General features: G+C 38.5%; 2 protein-coding genes across 4 annotated transcripts in view; one reads left to right on the top strand and one right to left on the bottom strand.

The window, feature by feature from the left end:
• The window catches only part of VPS29 (VPS29 retromer complex component), a 9,359-nt gene extending 831 nt beyond the window's left edge, over positions 1-8,528 (top strand). Inside the window, exons 2-4 of the mRNA XM_077748072.1 lie at positions 3,462-3,653; positions 7,577-7,812; positions 8,049-8,528. Of these exons, the coding sequence (XP_077604198.1) occupies positions 3,462-3,653; positions 7,577-7,812; positions 8,049-8,166 (546 nt within the window). The 3' untranslated portion in view covers positions 8,167-8,528. The remainder of the gene's footprint in view (positions 1-3,461; positions 3,654-7,576; positions 7,813-8,048) is intronic.
• FAM216A (family with sequence similarity 216 member A) lies at positions 8,133-19,538 on the bottom strand. Of its 3 annotated transcripts, XM_077748069.1 has the most exons (8): positions 18,999-19,537; positions 17,397-17,434; positions 13,942-14,057; positions 12,702-12,831; positions 12,436-12,622; positions 11,794-11,876; positions 9,816-9,946; positions 8,133-8,198 (listed from the first exon to the last, which is right to left on the bottom strand). In XM_077748069.1, the coding sequence occupies exons 1-7, from the start codon at positions 19,088-19,090 to the stop codon at positions 9,828-9,830; spliced, it is 765 nt and encodes a 254-aa protein (XP_077604195.1). In that variant the 5' UTR covers positions 19,091-19,537; the 3' UTR covers positions 8,133-8,198; positions 9,816-9,827. The 3 variants fall into 3 exon arrangements, with proteins under 3 accessions (XP_077604195.1, XP_077604196.1, XP_077604194.1); XM_077748070.1 differs by lacking the exon at positions 8,133-8,198 and having other exon boundaries at positions 9,568-9,946; positions 12,702-12,828; positions 18,999-19,538; XM_077748068.1 differs by lacking the exon at positions 8,133-8,198 and having other exon boundaries at positions 9,568-9,946; positions 18,999-19,536.
• Between the last annotated feature and the right edge of the window lie 94 nt (positions 19,539-19,632).

Here is a 19,632-nt window from a genome sequence, read left to right as displayed (position 1 = left end):
TCCAGTAGGTTTCTGCCCCTACGACCGTCCGGCATGAAAACCCAGGAGCTGCTACTGGAGAGGGCTCGTAGCTATAATCAGATTTTCAAAGGTGTCCTTCACCCACTGAAAAGTTAACCTGTTCAAAAGGAGCTCTGATTATCTTGGTGTTTGTGTTGGTGAGGGTAACTCTAAAGGGACTTCTCTTTCTGATGGGCATCCCATTGCATATTTTAAGATTCCCACGATTCTGTGCAAGGATCACCTTGGAGGTGGCTATAGACGTGACAGCCAAAGATTTATGGTATACGCTTCTTTAATGTATATATGTGAAAGGCTTTAATCGCCTTTTTGATTGTTGCTTCTAAACAGACTAGTTGAGAGGGATCTGATTTACAATCATTGTGAGGCAGTTATTCCTGCGAGAAGATGACATATGATTCCATACTTATGTTTCTGAAGGGTTTTTTGAGAAATGAACACTTTTTGAGGGTAGTTATACTGGAACATTACTTGTCACGTGACATAGAACTGGGCAAAATTTAGCACTAGCTGACTCTTTTATGCCTAAAAACCTTTTTTTTTCTTTTTTGGCAAAGTAAACTAGAAATGTTCAACACCTGGTGTCCAGGGTTTGTGGGCAGCAAATTCAGGTGTGGAGAAGGTCCCGTTGTAGCTGGAGGAACGTTTGGTTTTTATCATCTTTAGTTGGTGACTTCATCACTTGATAATGTATTCATAGTGCTGTGTTAGATCTTCTATACAAAATAATGATCTAGCTGCAGCATAAATTTTCTAACTACTAGAATTTTGAGCATAAGAGAATTAAAATTAGTATACTTGAGGAATTAGTCCTTACACATCCAGAAAATGTTAGTTTTCATTTACATTGTTACTGATGAATTTTCCAAACTGTCTTACAAAATTTGAAACAGAACAGGAAGCAAAAGGGATTGGAGTCATTGTAGAGAAGACAATTAGGAGAAGTAGAAAAAATTGACAAAGCAATTTTTTTTTTTACAGTACGTGTGTGTGTCATGTTTAAAAATACAGCAAATGGTTCTTTTCGTATTGTTTTGAGCAAAGCCAGTTTTTAACATTTTCTTTCATAACACTCAGAAATCATTAACAAGTGTTTGCACATTCATTTGATATGAGTTTTTTGTTGCTCTGTTTTTGGTTTGTTTCTTTTCGTTGCTTTCTTTTAACATTGGTCATGTTTCACCCTTTTTTTTCATTCCCCTGTCTGCAATCAACTTCTTCATTCCACTAAGGCTGGGCACAGAGTAAGTTTCTTCTCTTAGCTCCTACTAACAATGGTGGTCGGGTGGCTGATTACTGGGATTTTTACCCTTTTACGATCTATCAAATAGGAAATAACCAAATTCCTATGCTTTGAATGGGTTGATTCTTTATTTGAATTTAACAAAGCTGCTATTTCCAGGATCTTTTGCTGTCTCAAAAGACTCTAAACTTTGTCTAACCTGAACTGTCAAAGGTATGGAATTTGGACAAGGACATTCCTCAAAATATGACATTTGTTATTTATATACTATTTGGCTTAATAACTTAGTCACCTATATGAAACAAGAGTCTTACTAAGAATCTTTACTAGTTTGGAATAATTTTTGTTTGGTCATTCATATAGTTAAGTTATATCTTTAGACTGCTAATAATCTGGGTACACTTGGGCATAACCCATAATACATGATAGAATTTAGGTCATCAGCCATTATAAAATACCATGTCTTACTAATATTCTTCTAGCACATTTAGATTGAAGAGCTGATTCATTAGCAGTCCCAAAGATTTTCAACCTGCTGTAGACATATACCCTTTTATGAGTTTGAGGTGGTTTGTTTTTTTTTTAATGTAGACCTCTATTTTCTACCTTTTTCTCAAATGCCAGCTTCCCACATTAACAATGTACTTCAATCCATATCTGAAGGGATCCCCCTCTTAAGATGAAGATTGTTCTGTCTCCAGGTACTTTTGCATTGATTACCAATGAGGGTGGAAACTTCACAGTGGTCTTTAGCTTTACAGTAAGATGTTTTATCCACTAAGATCTGGATTGAAACAATTAAGTCATTGAACAAATAACCAGCTGCAACTACTCTTTAAAAAGAAGAAACTTATTTAACAATTTCTTTTAAAGTGTGCTTATTTTGTAACCTTGTGTTATTTCAGTTACTCTGTGTCCTGATAACAGTTCCTTTCCTTTGTAATCATGTTGGTAATTTGTTGCAAGATGAATCAAGTTTGTTTTAGTAATAATTTTAGTTTGACACATTTTCATTTTTGATTAATTTCAGTTTACAAAGACTATGGTGGCAAAACTATTTTCTGATTTTATCCTATTTATTTAATGTTTCCTTTGTTATTATTAAGGAATAGTCATGCCTTCTTTAAAAGCAGTTAAAGGGCATGTACATTTATGGATGGCATGTCTGTGTGGGAAAATATCCTGTTACAGAATGAAGGTGCTTATACTAATTAACATAAAAAATTGATTTATTGTCCTTTGGGAGGCAGATATTACTTTAAAGCTACCTTTTGACAATGTTCCATTAAATGACAGAATTACATAATGTTTATATTCAAATCTTGAAATTTTAAAATTATAATTTTACAGGATTGAGGTTTTTTATTTTTATACTTAAATGCAAAATTTATTTTTGTCATCGAGACTATGTTGCAACTCTAAACCACCTCCTGCTAAATTCATTACTTATTTAGCTGATCTCTCTCTCTCTTTTTTTTAAATAAATCTCTAATGCACATGAAAGAATGTGAAAATGTTATTTTAAATTTGGGAACCAAGCTGAAGGTACATAGGCAATTTAGGCAGTAGAAATAGGACAGTGAGGATTTCCAATAAGGAAAGAAGATAACAGAGATTATAATTCAAAAGCACTTGTTTGTCTTATTGAAACTCTTTGAAGCATAGGCTGTTTTTATTCCTGTAGTTTAGTAAACAGTCTAGTAAACATAAATTACAGAATTAATTTTTTTCTCTATCACTACACTTTTAGCAATTCTCTTTATTAATGTTCCTGGACCATTGGAATCAGTATATTAGGTTTTATGTTACAGCTGGAGAACTATGAATTACCATATTACATCTCAAAAATGCCAAATTCCATAGGACCCAGTAGTGTAATTTTCATTTGGCAATTTTTTTCAGTGTCATTTATATGTCTCTTAAATGCATTGCTTTAAAAGTCCAACTTTTTTCTTGGTAAATAGAATGATGACCTGTATTATGAATGCACACCTGTTTATGACCAATATAAAATAAGGTTGATTAGAACAGAGTGGGTTACCATAAGTGTGTTTGTTTAAATGGTTACGTTAAGAACTGTATAGATAACATGTGCTTTTATGGGTTCTGGAATCTCTGCTTAGTTTAATTTAAAAGGGGAAAACTTGTTTTGACGTCCTGTTTGACATGACATCTGTCTCACCTTGACACTTTAAAGTTGGTGTTGGTATTAGGAGACCTGCACATCCCACACCGGTGCAACAGTTTGCCGGCTAAATTCAAAAAACTGCTGGTGCCAGGAAAGATTCAGCACATTCTCTGTACTGGAAACCTTTGCACCAAAGAGAGTTATGACTATCTCAAGACTCTGGCTGGTGATGTTCATATTGTGAGAGGAGACTTCGATGAGGTGATGTATTTCTCTTTCCATTCACTTCTTTTTCTTAATTTTTACATATATAAACTTTATCCTTTATACCTGAGTTTTTCAACTCTTGCGGTCTTTTTGTTGTTGTTAACACCCCAAATGCAATTTTTTTAAAGCTTATGTATTTATTTTGAGAGAGAGAGAGAGAGAGAGAGTCAGAGAGAATCCCAAGGAGGTTCCACACTCTGCACTGAGCCTGACGTGGGGTTCTGTCCCACGACCATGAGATCATGACCTGAGCAGAAATCAAGTCATCGGATGCTCAACCAACTGAGCCACACAGGTGCCCCCTGAATACAAATTTCCTACACGTACTTGTTTCTCACCCTTTGCAAATCACTGATATTATGTTACTCAATAACCATATTAAATACTTGTTCTAACTAAATTGATAGGGACTAAAAGTGATTGTGTCACTGTTTTTTTTTTGTGGTGCTATCATTTAGTTTATAAAGTTTAAGAAATTTTTTTAATGTTTATTATTTTTGAGAGACAGAGCGTGAGCAGAGGAGGGGCAGAGAGAGAGGCGGGGAAAGACACAGGATCTGAAGCAGGCTCCAGGCTCTGAGCTGTCAGCATAGAGCCCGATGAGCTCTAACTCACAAACTATGAAATCATGACCTAAGCTGAAGTCGGATGCTTAACCAACTGAGCCACCCAGGTGCCCTGTAAAGTTTTTATTACAAACTTCTCGCCACCCCCTCTACTACCCTTTTCCAAGCCACCATATATATCACTCCTGTATTCCAGCTTTCTCATCCTACCCATCCTCCGTCCACAGTTTGTTCTCCAGGTAGCTACCAGTATGATCCTTTTTAGGTGAATTAAGATCACATCACCACTCTGCTGAAAACCCTGCTGTGGCTCCCTAATTCCAGGATTAATTATAAAGGGGCATGAGTAAGTTTTGAGGAGTTATAGAACTATTCTGTGTTTGATTGTGGCAGAGCTTACGTGACTATATGCATTTGTCACAACCCTGAATTGTACACTAAAAAAAAAAAATTGTACACTAAAAAAAAATTGTACTAATTTTGCTGTATGTGAATTATATCTCATTAAACCTGACTTTATTTTTATTATTTTTTTAACAAATAGTTTATTGTCAAATTAGTTTCCACATAACACTCAGTGCTCATCCCCACAAGTGTCCTCCTGCATGCCCATCCCCCTCCCCCCCACATCCATCAGTCCTCAGTTTTTGTCAGCATTCAAGAGTCTCTCATGGTTTGCCTCTCTCCCTTTCCCCCACCATTTCCGCCCTTCTTCTCCCCCTTGTTCCTCCGTCAAGTTCCTCCTAATCCTCCTATACGTGCAAACATATGATATTTGTCCTTCTCTGCCTGACTTATTTCGCTCAGCATAACACCCTCAAGGTCCATCCATGTTGCTACACATGGCCAGATTTCATTGTTTCTCATTGCCATGTAGTATTCCATGGTATAGATAAACCACATCTTCTTGATCCATTCGTCCATTGATGGACACTTAGGCTCTTTCCATGTTTTAGCTATTGTGGAGAGTGCTGCTATGAACATTGGGGTACATGTGCTCCTATGCCTCAGCATTTCTGTATCCCTTGGGTAAATTCCTAGCAGTGCTATTGCTGGGTCATACGGGAGTTCTATTGTTAGTTTCCTGAGGAACCTCCACACTGTTTTCCAGAGGGGCTGTACCAGTTTACATTCCCACCAACAGTGTAGGAGGGTGCCCATTTCTCCACATCCTCGCCAGCATCTAGAGTTCTCTGATTTGCTCATTTTAGCCACTCTGACTGGTGTGAGGCGGTATCTCAGTGTGGTCATTAAACCTGACTTTAAAAAGTTAGAAGTTCTGGAATTCCAGCTATGCCCATTAGTTAATAATGAGATTTTAGGCAAATTATATACTCTTTCTGGCCTTAGTTTCCTCTTATGTAAATATGATTGGAATGGATGATTTTTAAGGCCCCTACTCATATTAACACTGTATGAGTTAGCATGATAAGTCAGATTCTACTGTAAATAATTGCCTTTTATTTCTGGGAATATAAGTTTTTTCATAAATTATTGAACTTAATTGGTGCTGTTTAATGGGGGTTCCTTTATACTAAACTGAATAAGTATAGTGTCTCTTTCTTTTTTTAGTGGATTTAAAAAAAGAGTTTGGGGCACCTGGGTGGCTCAGTCGGTTAAGCGTCCCACTTTGGCTCAGGTCATGATCTCACGGTTCATGGGTTCGAGCCCTGTGTCGGGCTCTGTGCTGACAGCTCAGAGCCTGGAGCCTCCTTCAGATTCTGTGTCTCCCTCTCTCTCTGACCCTGCCCTGCTCACACTGTCTCTCTCTCTCTCTCTCTCTCTAAGAAATAAATAAAACAATAAAAAAAAAAAAAAGTTCAGGGGTGCCTGGGTGGCTCAGTCAGTTTAGCATCTGACTCTTGGTTTTGACTCATGTCATGATGGTGTGGTTCATGAATTTGAGCCCCATATCAGGCTCTGCACTGACAGTGTAGAGCCTGCTTGGGATTCTCTCTCTCTCTCTCTCCCTCTCTCCCTCTCTCCCTCTCTCCCTCTCTCCCTCTCCCTCCTGTGTAGGCGGTCTCTCCCCTCTCTCTCAAAATAAATAAACTTAAAACAATTAAAAAATTAAATAAATTTAAAAAAGAGTTTGGGTAACCTTTCACTTGGAAGCAAAAGACAGGGAGAGGAGAAGGAAGGGGCAGACTTCTTGTCAATAATTACAATATAGGTTTGGTATGGGGTGCCTGGGTGGCTCAGTCGATTGAGCATCCAACTTCAGCTTAGGTCATGATCTCACTGTTTGTGAGTTCGAGGCCCTCGTTGGGTTCTGTGTGGACAGCTCGAGCCTGGAGCCTGCTTGGGATTCTGTGTCTCATTCTCTCTCTGCCCCTCCCCCACTTATGGCCTGTCTCTCAAAAATAAATAAATGTTAAAAAAAAAGTTTTTTAAAAAAGAATATAGGTTTGGTTTGTTTAAAACATATTTGGGGTTCTGTTTGTGTTAGGCTAAAGACAGTTTCAGTAGCAAGAATTAAAATTTTTTGCTTCTGATTTGCTAAATTCAGACCCTGGAGCCATACTACCAGGGTTTAGATCTTGGCTCAACCATTTACTAAGGTGTGACCTTGCACAAGTTATTTTAACTTATGTGCCTCAGTTTCCTCATCTATAAATAGGAGTCATAATAGAAGCTACCTTTTAGGATTGCTTGTAAGTATTAAAGAGGCTGATGTTTATAAAGCCCTTGGAATAGTGCCTGCTTCATACTAAGTGCTGAATAAGTGTACTATCATTATTATTTGAAACCATCTATATAATTATTAAAGCCTGGGATATAATTTGAACACACCTTGTTTATACGTTATATGCCTAGAATCCTTAGGTAGAGAAAACTCACAAATTTGGAGGAATAATTATTCTCCACAGCATGCCCTAAAGAACCCATCTTCTACAAAAAGGGTAAACACAAGAAAGGGATTGTATGATAAATTCCAGTTTACCTGGAGTAAGTTATGTTTTGAGTATAGTTGTAGCCTTAGAGACTGAGGAGAAATCAAATATTTAATAAATGGGGAAACCTGGGTGGCTCAGTCTGTTAAGTGTCCAACTTAGGCTCAGGTCATGATCTCATAGTTCATAAGTTCGAGCCCCGCATCAGGCTCTGTGCTGGCAGAGTCTGGAGCCTGCTTCAGACTCTGAGTCTCCTTCTCTCTGCCCCTCTCCTGGTTGTGCTCTCTCTCTCAAAAATAAATAAATAAACATTAAAACAAATATATTTAATAAATGTATTGGTTGTGGAGCACTGTATCAAAACATCCATATGGGATTCAATGTTTAAGCAGGTTGTTTTTTAATCAGTATCTCTGAAATATATATGTGTGTTTTTATGTCTTGTTTCTTATTTTAGAATCTGAATTATCCAGAACAGAAAGTTGTGACTGTTGGGCAGTTCAAAATTGGTTTGATCCATGGGCATCAAGTTATTCCATGGGGAGACATGGCCAGTTTAGCCCTGTTGCAGAGGCAGTTTGATGTGGACATTCTTATCTCGGGACACACACACAAATTTGAAGCATTTGAGCATGAAAATAAATTTTACATTAACCCAGGTTCTGCCACTGGAGCATATAATGCCTTGGAAACGTGAGTAGGAATTTGGGGATTTTTTTTAAGTTAACAATTGCATATGTCACGTTTCGTAAAGGAGAAATGCAACCATTTCAGTGATAGCCTTTTTGGCAGTCTTCTTTGGGTGATTATTCTTTTCATTTTGTAACAACCAAAACTCTCCCTGAATCCAAGTTGTCGTTGTAAATTGAAATTTTTATTGCTGGTGGTTTTTAGTACAAAACACTGACATTATTTATATTTTCTTTCAGAAACATTATTCCTTCATTTGTGTTGATGGATATCCAGGCTTCTACAGTTGTCACGTATGTGTATCAGCTAATTGGAGATGATGTGAAAGTAGAGCGAATTGAATACAAAAAATCTTAAAAGCCAGGCCCATCTTGCTGTCTTTTCATTCCCTGTTCAAATCAAGTAATTAAACATTTATGAGCCACAGAATTGTATCACTTTTATAATATTTTGCAGTAAAATATAATATCATCTTCTGTTAATAGAGTGTTTCAAGCTTCTCATAAACTATAAGAATATATTCCATTTCCATATGATTTATATGAAAAATGTCCACCACCCAGTAAATGGTCATGTGTTAAGAAAAATTTATCCTTGTAAATATCTTGAAAGTTGATATTTGGAACTTTATTACAACAGTAGTGCATGAGGAAAAAGAATCTAGACTTTCTTGTATACATTTTTCTCTTCAGTAATAAACAGTTAACCTTTCATTTATACTTTCTTGATAAACTTGTTTTAATTTTTAAAAATCATAAAAGGGGTGACTGGCTGGCTTAGTTAAGCATCCAACTCTTAATTTTGGCTCGGGTCATGATCTCATAGTTTGTGAGATCTGTGCTGACAGGGCAGAGCCTGCTTGGGATTTTCTCTCTGCCTCTCCCCTGTACCTGCACTCTCTCTCTCAAAATAAATAAACATTAAAAAAAAATAAAAGGGTTGTGTGGGTGGCTCATTCGGCTAAGCATCCAACTTTGGCTCAGGTCATGATCTTGGGGTTTGTGGGTTTGAGCCCCGCATCGGGCTTCCTGCTGTCAGTGAGGAACCTGCTTTAGATCCTCAGTCTTCATTTTTCTGCCTCTTTTCTGCTCTCTCTCAGAAATAAACATTTTTTTAAGTTAAATTTTTAAATGAAAAGAAAATTAAATGCACCTAAGCATTAAAGTGATGAGGTAGATGGAGTGAGCTTTCAGGGTGTTCTCATTTCTTACAACGTTCTGGCTCATAATATAATGTTGGGCTTAGATTTTATTTTCCAAAGAATATACTATATTGACATATTAAATCAGCAATAATTCCTCAAACTGTTGCTTTAAATTGCCCTATTCCTATTTTTCAAATTTTAACTGTGTGTTGTTTATATGTATATGTGTATATGTATTTTTTTAAACACTAATGTTTAGAAATTCTGGAAGCACACTAGAGTGAATATATAATGTAAAGAATCTTCTCATTAGTACAATCACTCCCAACTTACTCTAGCTTGAGAGGCCACGTGTTTGGCAATTTTCATAAAATAGGGCAAATCGATATTTCTATTTTTAAGTGTTTTCAAGTAGCAAATATTTATTAAGCATCTTCTTTGCAAGTCAGGATGTTATGTCTATTCAATGCTGTTCTGTATCAGGATATTTCAGGGCTTTTCTTAGCCCAGCCAAGAAAATAATTTGTAGGGAATTCTAATGTTGCTGTTTTAGAATTTATTGTAAGCAGAAAAAGAATGATACAATTTGTCAGGGTTAAAGAAAAATAATTCAATTTTAAGTGACAAGAAAAGTTTTAATTGTATCTAGCTAGAAATACAAGCAAATATTACACATAAATTTTATTACACAAGTATCATTAGCACATGGAACTACATCAAACCAGTTACACTGCTGTAAAAGTTTCTGAACAAACTAAAATTACTTAATGACTTACTGTTGAATAACAATACTATCCTAAATGTAGAGAGAGGACACAATTCACAACCCCAGCCCCCCACCTTAGGCACCTCATTGACTCACAAGACAAGATTGTCAAGTTAACATCACATGTTCTCCTTGTTCTTCAATTGACATTGATTGCATGCACTTATTTAGTAAATCTTCTTCCTTTTTTTCTTCATTCATGTACGATTCAGAATCATTTGTAGAAACTGAAAGGAAAACAGGTTTATAATGTCTGTTTTGGAAATAAAGTTGTATTTCATCCTGAATATTGAGATTTGTACATAAGGACAACCTTCAAAATGGCCTACCTTAGTAATAAGCCTTTCACAAAAATAAATGGCCTGCAATTTTCAAAACTTAATCACTTCTCCCTTCTCCCAAATCTCTTTTTAAAATAAGATACCCCAGTAAGTACTGTATTCAAGCCACGTTATGTATAGCATATTCTCGGTTACTGAGTTCTGTTTTCTCTTTGCTTTCAAAATCTCTTGGTTACAGGAAAGTTATGGCTTCAGCATTCTCATCTCAGTATGCCTTAAGTTCTTGCTCATCTCCCTTCCCTTGGTGACCGCAGACACTTTCCCCCATCTGCAGTTCCTCTAGCTATTCTTTCTGGAGCCACTTTTTCCCCTGCCTTTTCCCTCATTTCTTGGACAGGCATACTATGGTATTTACAGCAGAGCTGAGCAGCACTGTCATACAGCAAGGGGCCAGGAGTTCAGAAGGCCTAACTTTCCCACTTCCTTCCTACCCACTTCTCTACTCATTGTGTAGCAACTAGGAAATTGTTTAACTTCCACTTAGTCCTCTCCAATTTATCAATTCTGAGGAATACTTCTGAGCATTCTGTCTTTCTTCCTCTTTTGCCTTTTTCATTTTGTTATATTCTGTACTTGGGATAGATCCTTTATGCTGATCCTTACCAAATCTGGATTTGTCTGAGCTGCCCCGTAAAATTTTGATAACAACACTTGGTTGGTTGCTTCAACTGGGTTGTTGAATATTAAAATGATATAGATGATAAAGCCCTTTGTAAACTATGATGCTATACAAAATATGTTGTCCATCCAAAAACTGCACTGTCTCATAAAAGTGCTATGCTTGGGGCGCTTGGGTGGTTCAGTTGGTTAAGTGTCTAACTTCAGCCCAGGTCATGATCTCACAGTGTGAGTTTGAGCCCCACGTTGTGCTCTTTGCTGACAGCTCAGAGCCTGGAGCCTGCTTCGGATTCTGTGTCTCCTCCTCTCTCTGCCCCTCCCCTACTCGCACTCTCTCTTTCAGAAATAAACACTAAATTTTTTTAAGTGCTATGGCTTAAAAAAAGTCATGTTTGTGGCTCTGAGTTCTCAGAAATTCATTCTCTTTTAAGTCTCTGACCCTGATATTATAAATACCTTTGTTTAGATTTAGAAGTGCCTTAAACTTTACTCCCCTGAGCAGTGTGTTCATTTAGATAAAAACAAACTATACTATATTTCGTATTTATTTTATTTGGAGAATTAAATCATATTCTAAATTTTTTAATGTCTTCTGTAATAGAAATGAAACTATGTTGGGTTATTATTTTTTAAGCATGGGGCACCTGGGTTGCTAAATTGGTGCAGCATCCAACTTCGGCTCAGGTCATCTTTGTCTGGTTCATGAGCTCAAGCCCTGCATCTGGCTCTCTGCTGTCGGTACAGAGCTTGCTTCAGATTCTCTGTCCCCCTCTCTCTCTGTCCCTCCACTGCACACTCTCCCTCTCAAAAATAAACATTTAAAAAATATATTTTTTAAACATAAGATCTTTAAAAATGCTATTTTAAAATTCTGTGTGTAACAAAAAAAAGATGGCAAGGGGCACCTGGGTGGCTCAGTCAGTTGAGCATCTGACTTTGGCTCAGGTCATGATCTCATGGTCTGTGAGTTTGAGCCCCATGTCAGGCTCTGTGCTGACCACTCAGAGCCTGGAGCCTGCTGAAGTTCTGTCTCCCTCTCTCTCCCCCTCCCCTGTTCATGTTCCTTCTCTCTCTCCCTCTCTCTCAAATAAACATTTAAAAAAATCCACATTTACCTGATTGCATGAACAGTCTGCCTGGTTTTCTAAAAATTTTCAGTGACTTACATCTTGTTTTGGATGCATATCCAGTTTTCACACTGTAAGAAAGAGAAGTATCTTAACTGGAGCCAGTGAAATGAACAACTGTCTAATGCATATAGAAGATCATACAAATTCTTTTTATTAAGCTGCCAGCATCACCAAAAAGACTTTCAATCTCTGAATTCTCCCGTGACTTATTAACCCTGAAATGCAAAGCTTACTATTATAGTGCAGGTTGAGTAATCAGGCTTCTTACTCTTTTTTCTTCTTTCCTTCTTTGTTTATAGTATTCCCCTGTGCAGAAGCAACCATATGCTCCTTTTGGAAGTGTTTGTATTATTTTGAATTTGAGTGGGAATTACTAAAAAGGGCAGTCTTCCATATCTCTAGCTGATCAAGAAATTTTTACAATTCCACAAACTGTTCTAAAAGGAGTGGCATATTCCAGTCAGAGCAGTAAAGAGACCATAAGATAACATTCCTTTGTGCTTTTTGTCTAACCTACTCTGAAGGTAGCAAAATGAACATATTAGGAAACAAGCTGTAATCTCATTTAGCTATCCTTCAAAGAAAATTGGGATATATTTTCCTCCTTTTAAACAATAAGAAACAGACCCTTCTTTGTTTCTCACTGGTCGCCAGAGCGAATGTTGTAGGATCATTTCAGGTGCAGGTGCAGCTGCAATGTTAGAAGGCGCCGCCGCATCCACTCTCTCCAACTGGTGTCGCCATGTAGTGCAGGGGTAGTGCTGCTTCTGTGAGTAAGGAGTACCGAGGCGGCTCCTGTGATGAGTGAGGATACCTGTCATACAGATCAGCTCTGTTAGAAGACCCTCTTGTTTCATGTGAGAACTAGTGAGAAACGAATGAGATGCACCTGCCTGGCTTTTGTGAGCTGCGCTGGATCACGTGCATATACTGCTTCTTCATTAATATCCGCAGGTAGTTCGCATTATAGATCTTAGCAATGCTGCACAGATAACGCTTCTGGCCTAAGGTGAGGTCTGGCTGCTAAAATACAAACAAGGTGTATAAGCATTGTAGAACAGAGGCTGGCAATATTCTTTATCTGAAAGGATGAATGTTCAGGAGAACTGTACCATCTGTATGTTTTACTTCCTCCAATTAAACTATGCTAATTTAGCCAAAAAGAGAAAGAAAGAAATGGCCATTTAAACAGTACAAGTGACTCTGCCTACTGTTTCCACTCAAGTGATTCATATGCCCAATGAGGTTTGAGAACCAGTGCCCTAGAAAAATAAGAAGAGTAGAGATTGGCTGTTCTGTCAGTGAGTCTTAGTTCCTGTGTGCCTCTCAGTGAATGTGGGTATCTTGCCTTCCAAGGATTTTTGAGGTTATCATGTGGTTATCTCAACTACTCTACTTAGTCTTAACTAAAGAAATAGTCTTTTCTAGCACCAGAAAAATAACTGTCTGTGTTAAACAGAGTAAGGAATAGTCCATTGGTCTTTGATGAAAGTAATTTTGACTTAAGATTTTCACTTGCTGATTTTAGATGGTAACACTCACTTAACACGCAAGGCTCCACTGTATATGTATGTGTGTATACACACACAGCTTTTACTGAACTGAACAGGTAATAAATCCAATGAAAACTCAGAATGCTGGTCAGAAAAACTGACCAGTTTGCACAGATCTTTTGTAACCTTAATTTGCTTTCCTCTAACAAGGACACATCTGGCAGTTATGACCTTTAATAGGTAATAGAGGTTCAACAGTTGTAAAATGCTTATTGCCATTTTCTTTATTAGCTTGCCTCTAATTTTGCAGTCCTTCAGTGAAATCTAGGAGTCTGGGTTTCCATCTCTGGAATGTAACTTTCCTGAGGGCCACTGAGCTTCGTGAGTAAAGGTACATTAGATGTCAAGTATCATGAAGGCCTGAATGAACTCTTATAATAAGGAATCTATAATGATAAAATCCTTGCATACATTCATGAGTTTACTCAGCAGATGTTTACAGAGTCCTAGACAATATGCTGGGTGTACCTTGTCTTCTGAAATGCCTTACCCTCTAAGCAGTAGATCTTCAATAAAAAGTTCAGCTCTGAATACAAAGAATTTGGTATTTAAATAAAGCATTGGTATCTAGTTACCATACCTTTAGAAAAGACGCATCTGCCATTGATTTAGGGATGTTAATTGCTTGAATTTGAGGAGCTTTCCATAACTCTTGCAGTTTGGCTATGTGTGTGTTGGATCCGTCTTTGATTCTATCTGTGGGCAAGAACATTATTAGGTGAATTTCATGAGCAAAGATGTGCTCAATAAATTATTAATATCTATATAGTTACACGTGTCCGTAACTATCCTGGAGTAGTAATATGAGTCACTTTGTTAAATTTGAAGAGGCTATATGATATGCCATTTGGTTTTAGAGCATACAGAAGGCAAGATATTTATAAATATTTACTATATATCGATATATCATTATATATAGACTACATTATTTTGAACTCAGCTGAGATACAAACTATGTTGTTTAGTTTATCGTATGTCAGACCATAAAGACAAGAAAATACATGCAAGACTTGCATTTTAAAGATTTATGACAATATTTTATCATTAAACTCAAGGTAGAGGGTAGAATAACACAAATTTTATACCTTTAATGAGGTAGTATTAAAACACAAAGGGCTTTGCAGAAACTTATTTTTACATAATTTCTGTTATTTCAATGTTTTTAATACTGATGTGGGTAGATTAAAAGAATAGTCTTTTAATACAATAGAAGAATAGAAGAATGAAACTAGCTTTCAGTTTCAGACTTATTGAGACCAGTAACTTAATTTAGGGTAAACACTTCATTAGCAGTTTGGGGGAAAGCAGTATCTGGCAAAATTTAACCAAGAAATAACTCTTTGAAACACTCCCCACCTTCCCACATTCTCTCTCCTTCCAGGCAACCAGTGATGTGCTTTCTATAACTACAGTTAGTGTCACTATAGAGTAGTTTGCATTTTCTTGATATAAGTTTGATATAAATGTAAACATACAGCATATATTCTGTTTTGTGTCTGGCTTCTTTCACTCAACATAATTATATTGAAATCCACCTGTGTGATGTGTAACATTACTTCATTCCTTTTCTTGATATATACTATAGATACAGATATATATACATATAGATATCTATCCACCTGTTGGTGGACATTTGGATTGTTTCAAGTTTTAGGCTATTACAAATAAAGCTAGCAGAACAGATTTTTAAGTTAAAAGTTTATATTCAGCAAGTTGAATTAAATAAGCACACTTTTGTTTCAATATTGACAACAAAGGCCATTACAATTTTACATATTAAACTTTGGTTATTTATTTCTTCAAGATTTTAAAAAATGTTTTTAAGTGTTTTTTATTTATTTCTGAAAGAGAAAGAGACAGCATGAGCAGGGGAGGGTCAGAGAGAGAGAGGGAGACACAGAATCCGAAACAGGCTCCAGGCTCTGAGCTAGCTGTCAGCACAGAGTCCAACACAGGTCTTGAACCCACGAACTGTGAGATCATGACCTGAGCTGAAGTCAGACGTTTAACCGACTGAGCCACCCAGGTGCCCCTATTTCTTCAAGGTTTTGACAGGGATGCCTCAGTAGCTCAGTTGGTTAAGCATCTGACTTCAGCTCAGGTCATGATCTCACAGTTCATGAGTTTGAGTCCACCTACCTGGGATTCTGTCTCCCTCTCTCTCTGTCCCTCCTCTGCTTGCTCTCTCTCTCTCTCTCAAAATAAATAAAAGTAAACTTTAAAAAATGAAAACAGAGATGCGTGAGTAGCTCATTCGGTTAAGCATCCAACTTCAGCTCAGGTCATGATCTCACAGTTTGTAAGTTCGAGCTCCACACTGGGCTCCGAGCTGACAGCTCTGAGCCTGAAGCCTGATTCGGGTTCTGTGTTTCCCTCTCTGCCCCTTCCCGCTTGAGCTCTGTCCCTCTCTCTCTCTCAAAAATAAACATTAAAAAAATTTTTTTTAATGAAAACAGGTGTTAGCTAGACATGGAGAAATCGGAACCCTGTGCATTGCTGATGAGAATGTAAAATGGTGCAGCAGCTGTGGAAACAGTGTGGTGATTCCCCAAAAATTAAACATAGAACTGCCATATGATCTAACAATTTCATTTTAAAGCAACCACTTTATTCATATGTATGTATGCATTTTTATATATAGACACATAGATGTCTGTGTTTTTCTCAGGTAACTGTAAGGACTATAAATTTTCCAAGGAAAAATAAAGTGAATCCAAGTTTATAGATCATAGAATTGAAATTGCTCCCCCCCAAAAAAAAATTAGTGAGAGGCCTTTGGGGGTTCTGTCTTTTTTTTTTTTTTTAAATTTTTAGCGTTTTATTTATTTCTGAGAGAGACAGAGAGAGACAGCATGAACAGGGGACGGTCAGAGAGAGAGGGAGATACAGAATCTGAAACAGACTCCAGGCTCTGAGCTAGCTGTCAGCATAGAGCCCGACGCGGGGCTCGTACCCACGAACCAAGAGATCATGACCTGAGCCAAAGTATGACGCTTAACCGACTGAGCCACCCAGGCATCCCTCTGTCTTACTTTTTTAACTCCAGCAGCTTTATCCTTTATTTAAAGTGAAAGGAAAAACAGCAGCATTGAGAAATATTTTGTCCTTTGAACTTGTTCAAGTTAGAAATTTTCCCTTCAATTTGTGTACAAACCCCAGGCCATCCCCTGGGCATTTCAAACACCAGTTATAAACACAGTTCTTTTCAGATTCGTTGCTATTTTGAAGGCACCTAGGTGGCTCAGTGGGTTAAGCTTCCTAAGCATCTGACTGAAGCTCCAGTCATGATCTCAAGGTTCATGAGTTTGAGCCTTGCATCAGGCTCTTTGCTGTCAAAGAGAACCTGCTTCAGATCCTCTGTACTCCTCTCTCCGCCCCTCCCACGCGTGCTCTCTCTGTCAAAATAAACACTTAAAAAAAAAACTTGCAACAAATTTTAAGAAATAAAATGCTTGATGTTAGATATCTTAACAAGAGAAAAAGAAACTGCTGGATTGTTCTTTGAAAATTTTAAGTTCACCAGGATACCAATAAAGTCTTTTTTTTAATGTATTTATTTTATTTTGAGACACAGATACAGAGAGCAAGCGGGGGAGGGGCAGAGAGAGAGGGAGACTCAGAATTTGAAGCAGGCTCCAGGCTCTGTGCTTACAGCTCAGAGCTCGAACCCACGCAGGGCTCGAGCCCACAGACTGGGATCATGACCTGAACTGAAGTCAGACACTAACCGACCCACCCAGGCACCCCAATAAAGTGTATTTAAAACTCCACTGTGAAACATAAGAGACTCTTACATATGGAGAATAAACAGAGTTACTGGAGGGGTTGTGGGAGGGGAGATGAGCTAAATGGGTAAGGGGCATTAAGGAATCTACTCCTGAAATCATTGTTTGCACTATATGCTAACTAACTTGGATATAAATTTAAAAAATAGATAAATTTTTAAAAACTCCATTGTGTTTGTAGTTACAGCAAAATCAGCATCTCTAAACCATGTTATTTATAGATATTATCTGTTGTATATGCTCTACTCACCAATACCCTTGGAATTCTGATAAGGAAGTCCAGGTGATCTGTTGGGGCAAAAAAAAACCAAAATAATAAATAATATGTAATAATTGACAGCTTTATAAGCATTAAAGAAAGCACATATTTTAGGTGGCTGACTCTGTGAGAAACCGATTCTTAATTTAGGCTCAGGTCATGATCTCCTGGTTGGAGGGTTTGAGCTCTGAGCCTGCTTGGGATTTTCTGTCTCCTGTCTCCCTCTCTGCTCACACACGGGAGCACTCTCTCTCAAAAATAAATAAATAAACAAACACATCTTTAAAAAGTATTTTAAATGAAAAAAAGGGCAGTATTGTGTATGCTTTTTTTTTTCATGTTTCCATCAGACAGAATATCTTGTAAATTTTCTCCTGTAATCCTGGTTATATCCTAATGGCTCCAGGCTTTTTCAAAGTGAGTTATCTGAGGTTTTTAACCATACTAGAAAGGATTTACTTTAAGCCGGATTTGGTCTTACTTTTATAGCCTTTTAATCTAATTCCTACTTTAAGCTCAATTAAATAGTTTGGGGTTCTGTGTTCTCTGTGGTATTTTCTTGCTGTCTTTATTTTTAATAAAGTAACTTGGATACGGCGAAAACTATCTTGTCCTTTACTGTATATATTTAAGGTGTACTAGAACTGATAAATTGGTCTGGAATATTTCTATTTTTGTACAAGTTCTTTTTTCTTTTTTCAAACTAAGAGAAAACACCCTTCTCTCTTCCTTCAATGTATTCAGTGACCAAGTGTCCATTTATCTCTTGATATACTAGGATCCTACACTTCGCCAAACACTGTAATGAACAAAAAACAAAGACCAGACCCCATCTTTAAGTCTTCAGTACGTTATGGTCATTTTCTAAATACGGTGATGGGTGCAGAAGGAGCCATGACTGTGTGCTGAATTGGGTAGGTACACCCTGCAGCTCTCACTTTTAGGGATTAACTGATGGAAAGGATGAGGAGGTACTGACGACTAATTGCCTTCAGCTTCCAGTAAATAACAGTAAAAAAAAAAAAAAAAACCAACCCAAAACCAAAAAACACCCCGCTTAAAATGGATTTATGAAGAAAAACTTCTATGGGGAAAAAAATCAAGATCAAGGTGCCTTTAATATTCATAATTATGTCTCATTGGCATTATGAATCCCTTGGACACGTAGGTGGCTAAAGTCGCACATATGTCACTGATTTACTGACTTGGAAGCCCTCCGTTGAGCCTCGGTTTCTGCTCTGTCCCCCACCCTCTTTTTGTAGAGATCCTGTGACGAGACGGCATATTTTCCAGCAGGTTTCGCAGCGCCCCCTCGGGGCAGAAAAATGCACCCAGGCCAATTGTCGCAGTCCCCGCGTTTAGTCACTGCACCAATGCACCAACACTCAACCTTACCTCACAAGCCCTCCCCTAAACTGTGAGTCGGCTTCCATTTGTGCCACCCTGGCCACAATAAAGGCTCTCCCTCCTCTCAAGTCAGTGCACTGGGGACCAGTCCGTTGGAGCAGTCAACTGCCACCCCCTCCTCCACAGGGGATCACGACCCGAGTGGGTGGCCGTCCTCCCTAACCCATCAGGGCCCCTCAGCCTCACCCGCCGCCGCCACCCTCAGTTCTGGCCACTGCGGGAGGCTCTGCGGAAGAGCTGCATTCTGTCCAGTCGGACACCCGACCCTGGCCCGGCATCTCCTCCCGGGGGTCCGGACCTCGAGCTGCGCGAAGAAGCGGCTTCCCCCTCTCCCCTCCCCCGTCAGCACGCGTGCGTCAGGCCGGGCGATATCGCGGGTGAAGAGGCGGACGCGGTATTCTAGCCCCCTCCGATGCGCTCCGGACACTGCCCGAATAGCTTCGGGTGCGCGGGGAGGGCAGATGCGCGACGCTGGAGTTAGAGTGGGGGAGGGGCAGGAGTACTTTAGTTGATCGTGTGCTTGCACGTTTGCATCTTTTTTGTGGAAAGGATTAGTCACGAGAAGGAAATATACACGTCCCTAAAACAGGAGGTGCCTTGCACCTCAGTATTCCACACCCTCTACATTTGCAAATCTTGAGAGTCACCACCTAGGTCGAACCTCAGTACACAAACCAAGGACCAAAGCTCCAGGCTCAGGGATGCTGAATGTTGTCCGTTAAACCGTGATCACCAAGGCAACCAGATGTCTCGAGCCTTCCAACCGCCTGTTTCCGTCAACTACTTCTGCGCACGCGCAAACCGCCCTCCCGCCCCTCCC

The sequence above is a fragment of the Crocuta crocuta genome, unplaced genomic scaffold, assembly GCF_008692635.1.
Source record: "Crocuta crocuta isolate KB4526 unplaced genomic scaffold, BGI_CrCroc_1.0 scaffold29, whole genome shotgun sequence".
NCBI lineage: Eukaryota > Metazoa > Chordata > Mammalia > Carnivora > Hyaenidae > Crocuta > Crocuta crocuta.
The sequence above is the reverse complement of the archived record's forward strand: the minus strand, read 5'-3'. Positions and strand labels throughout refer to the sequence as shown.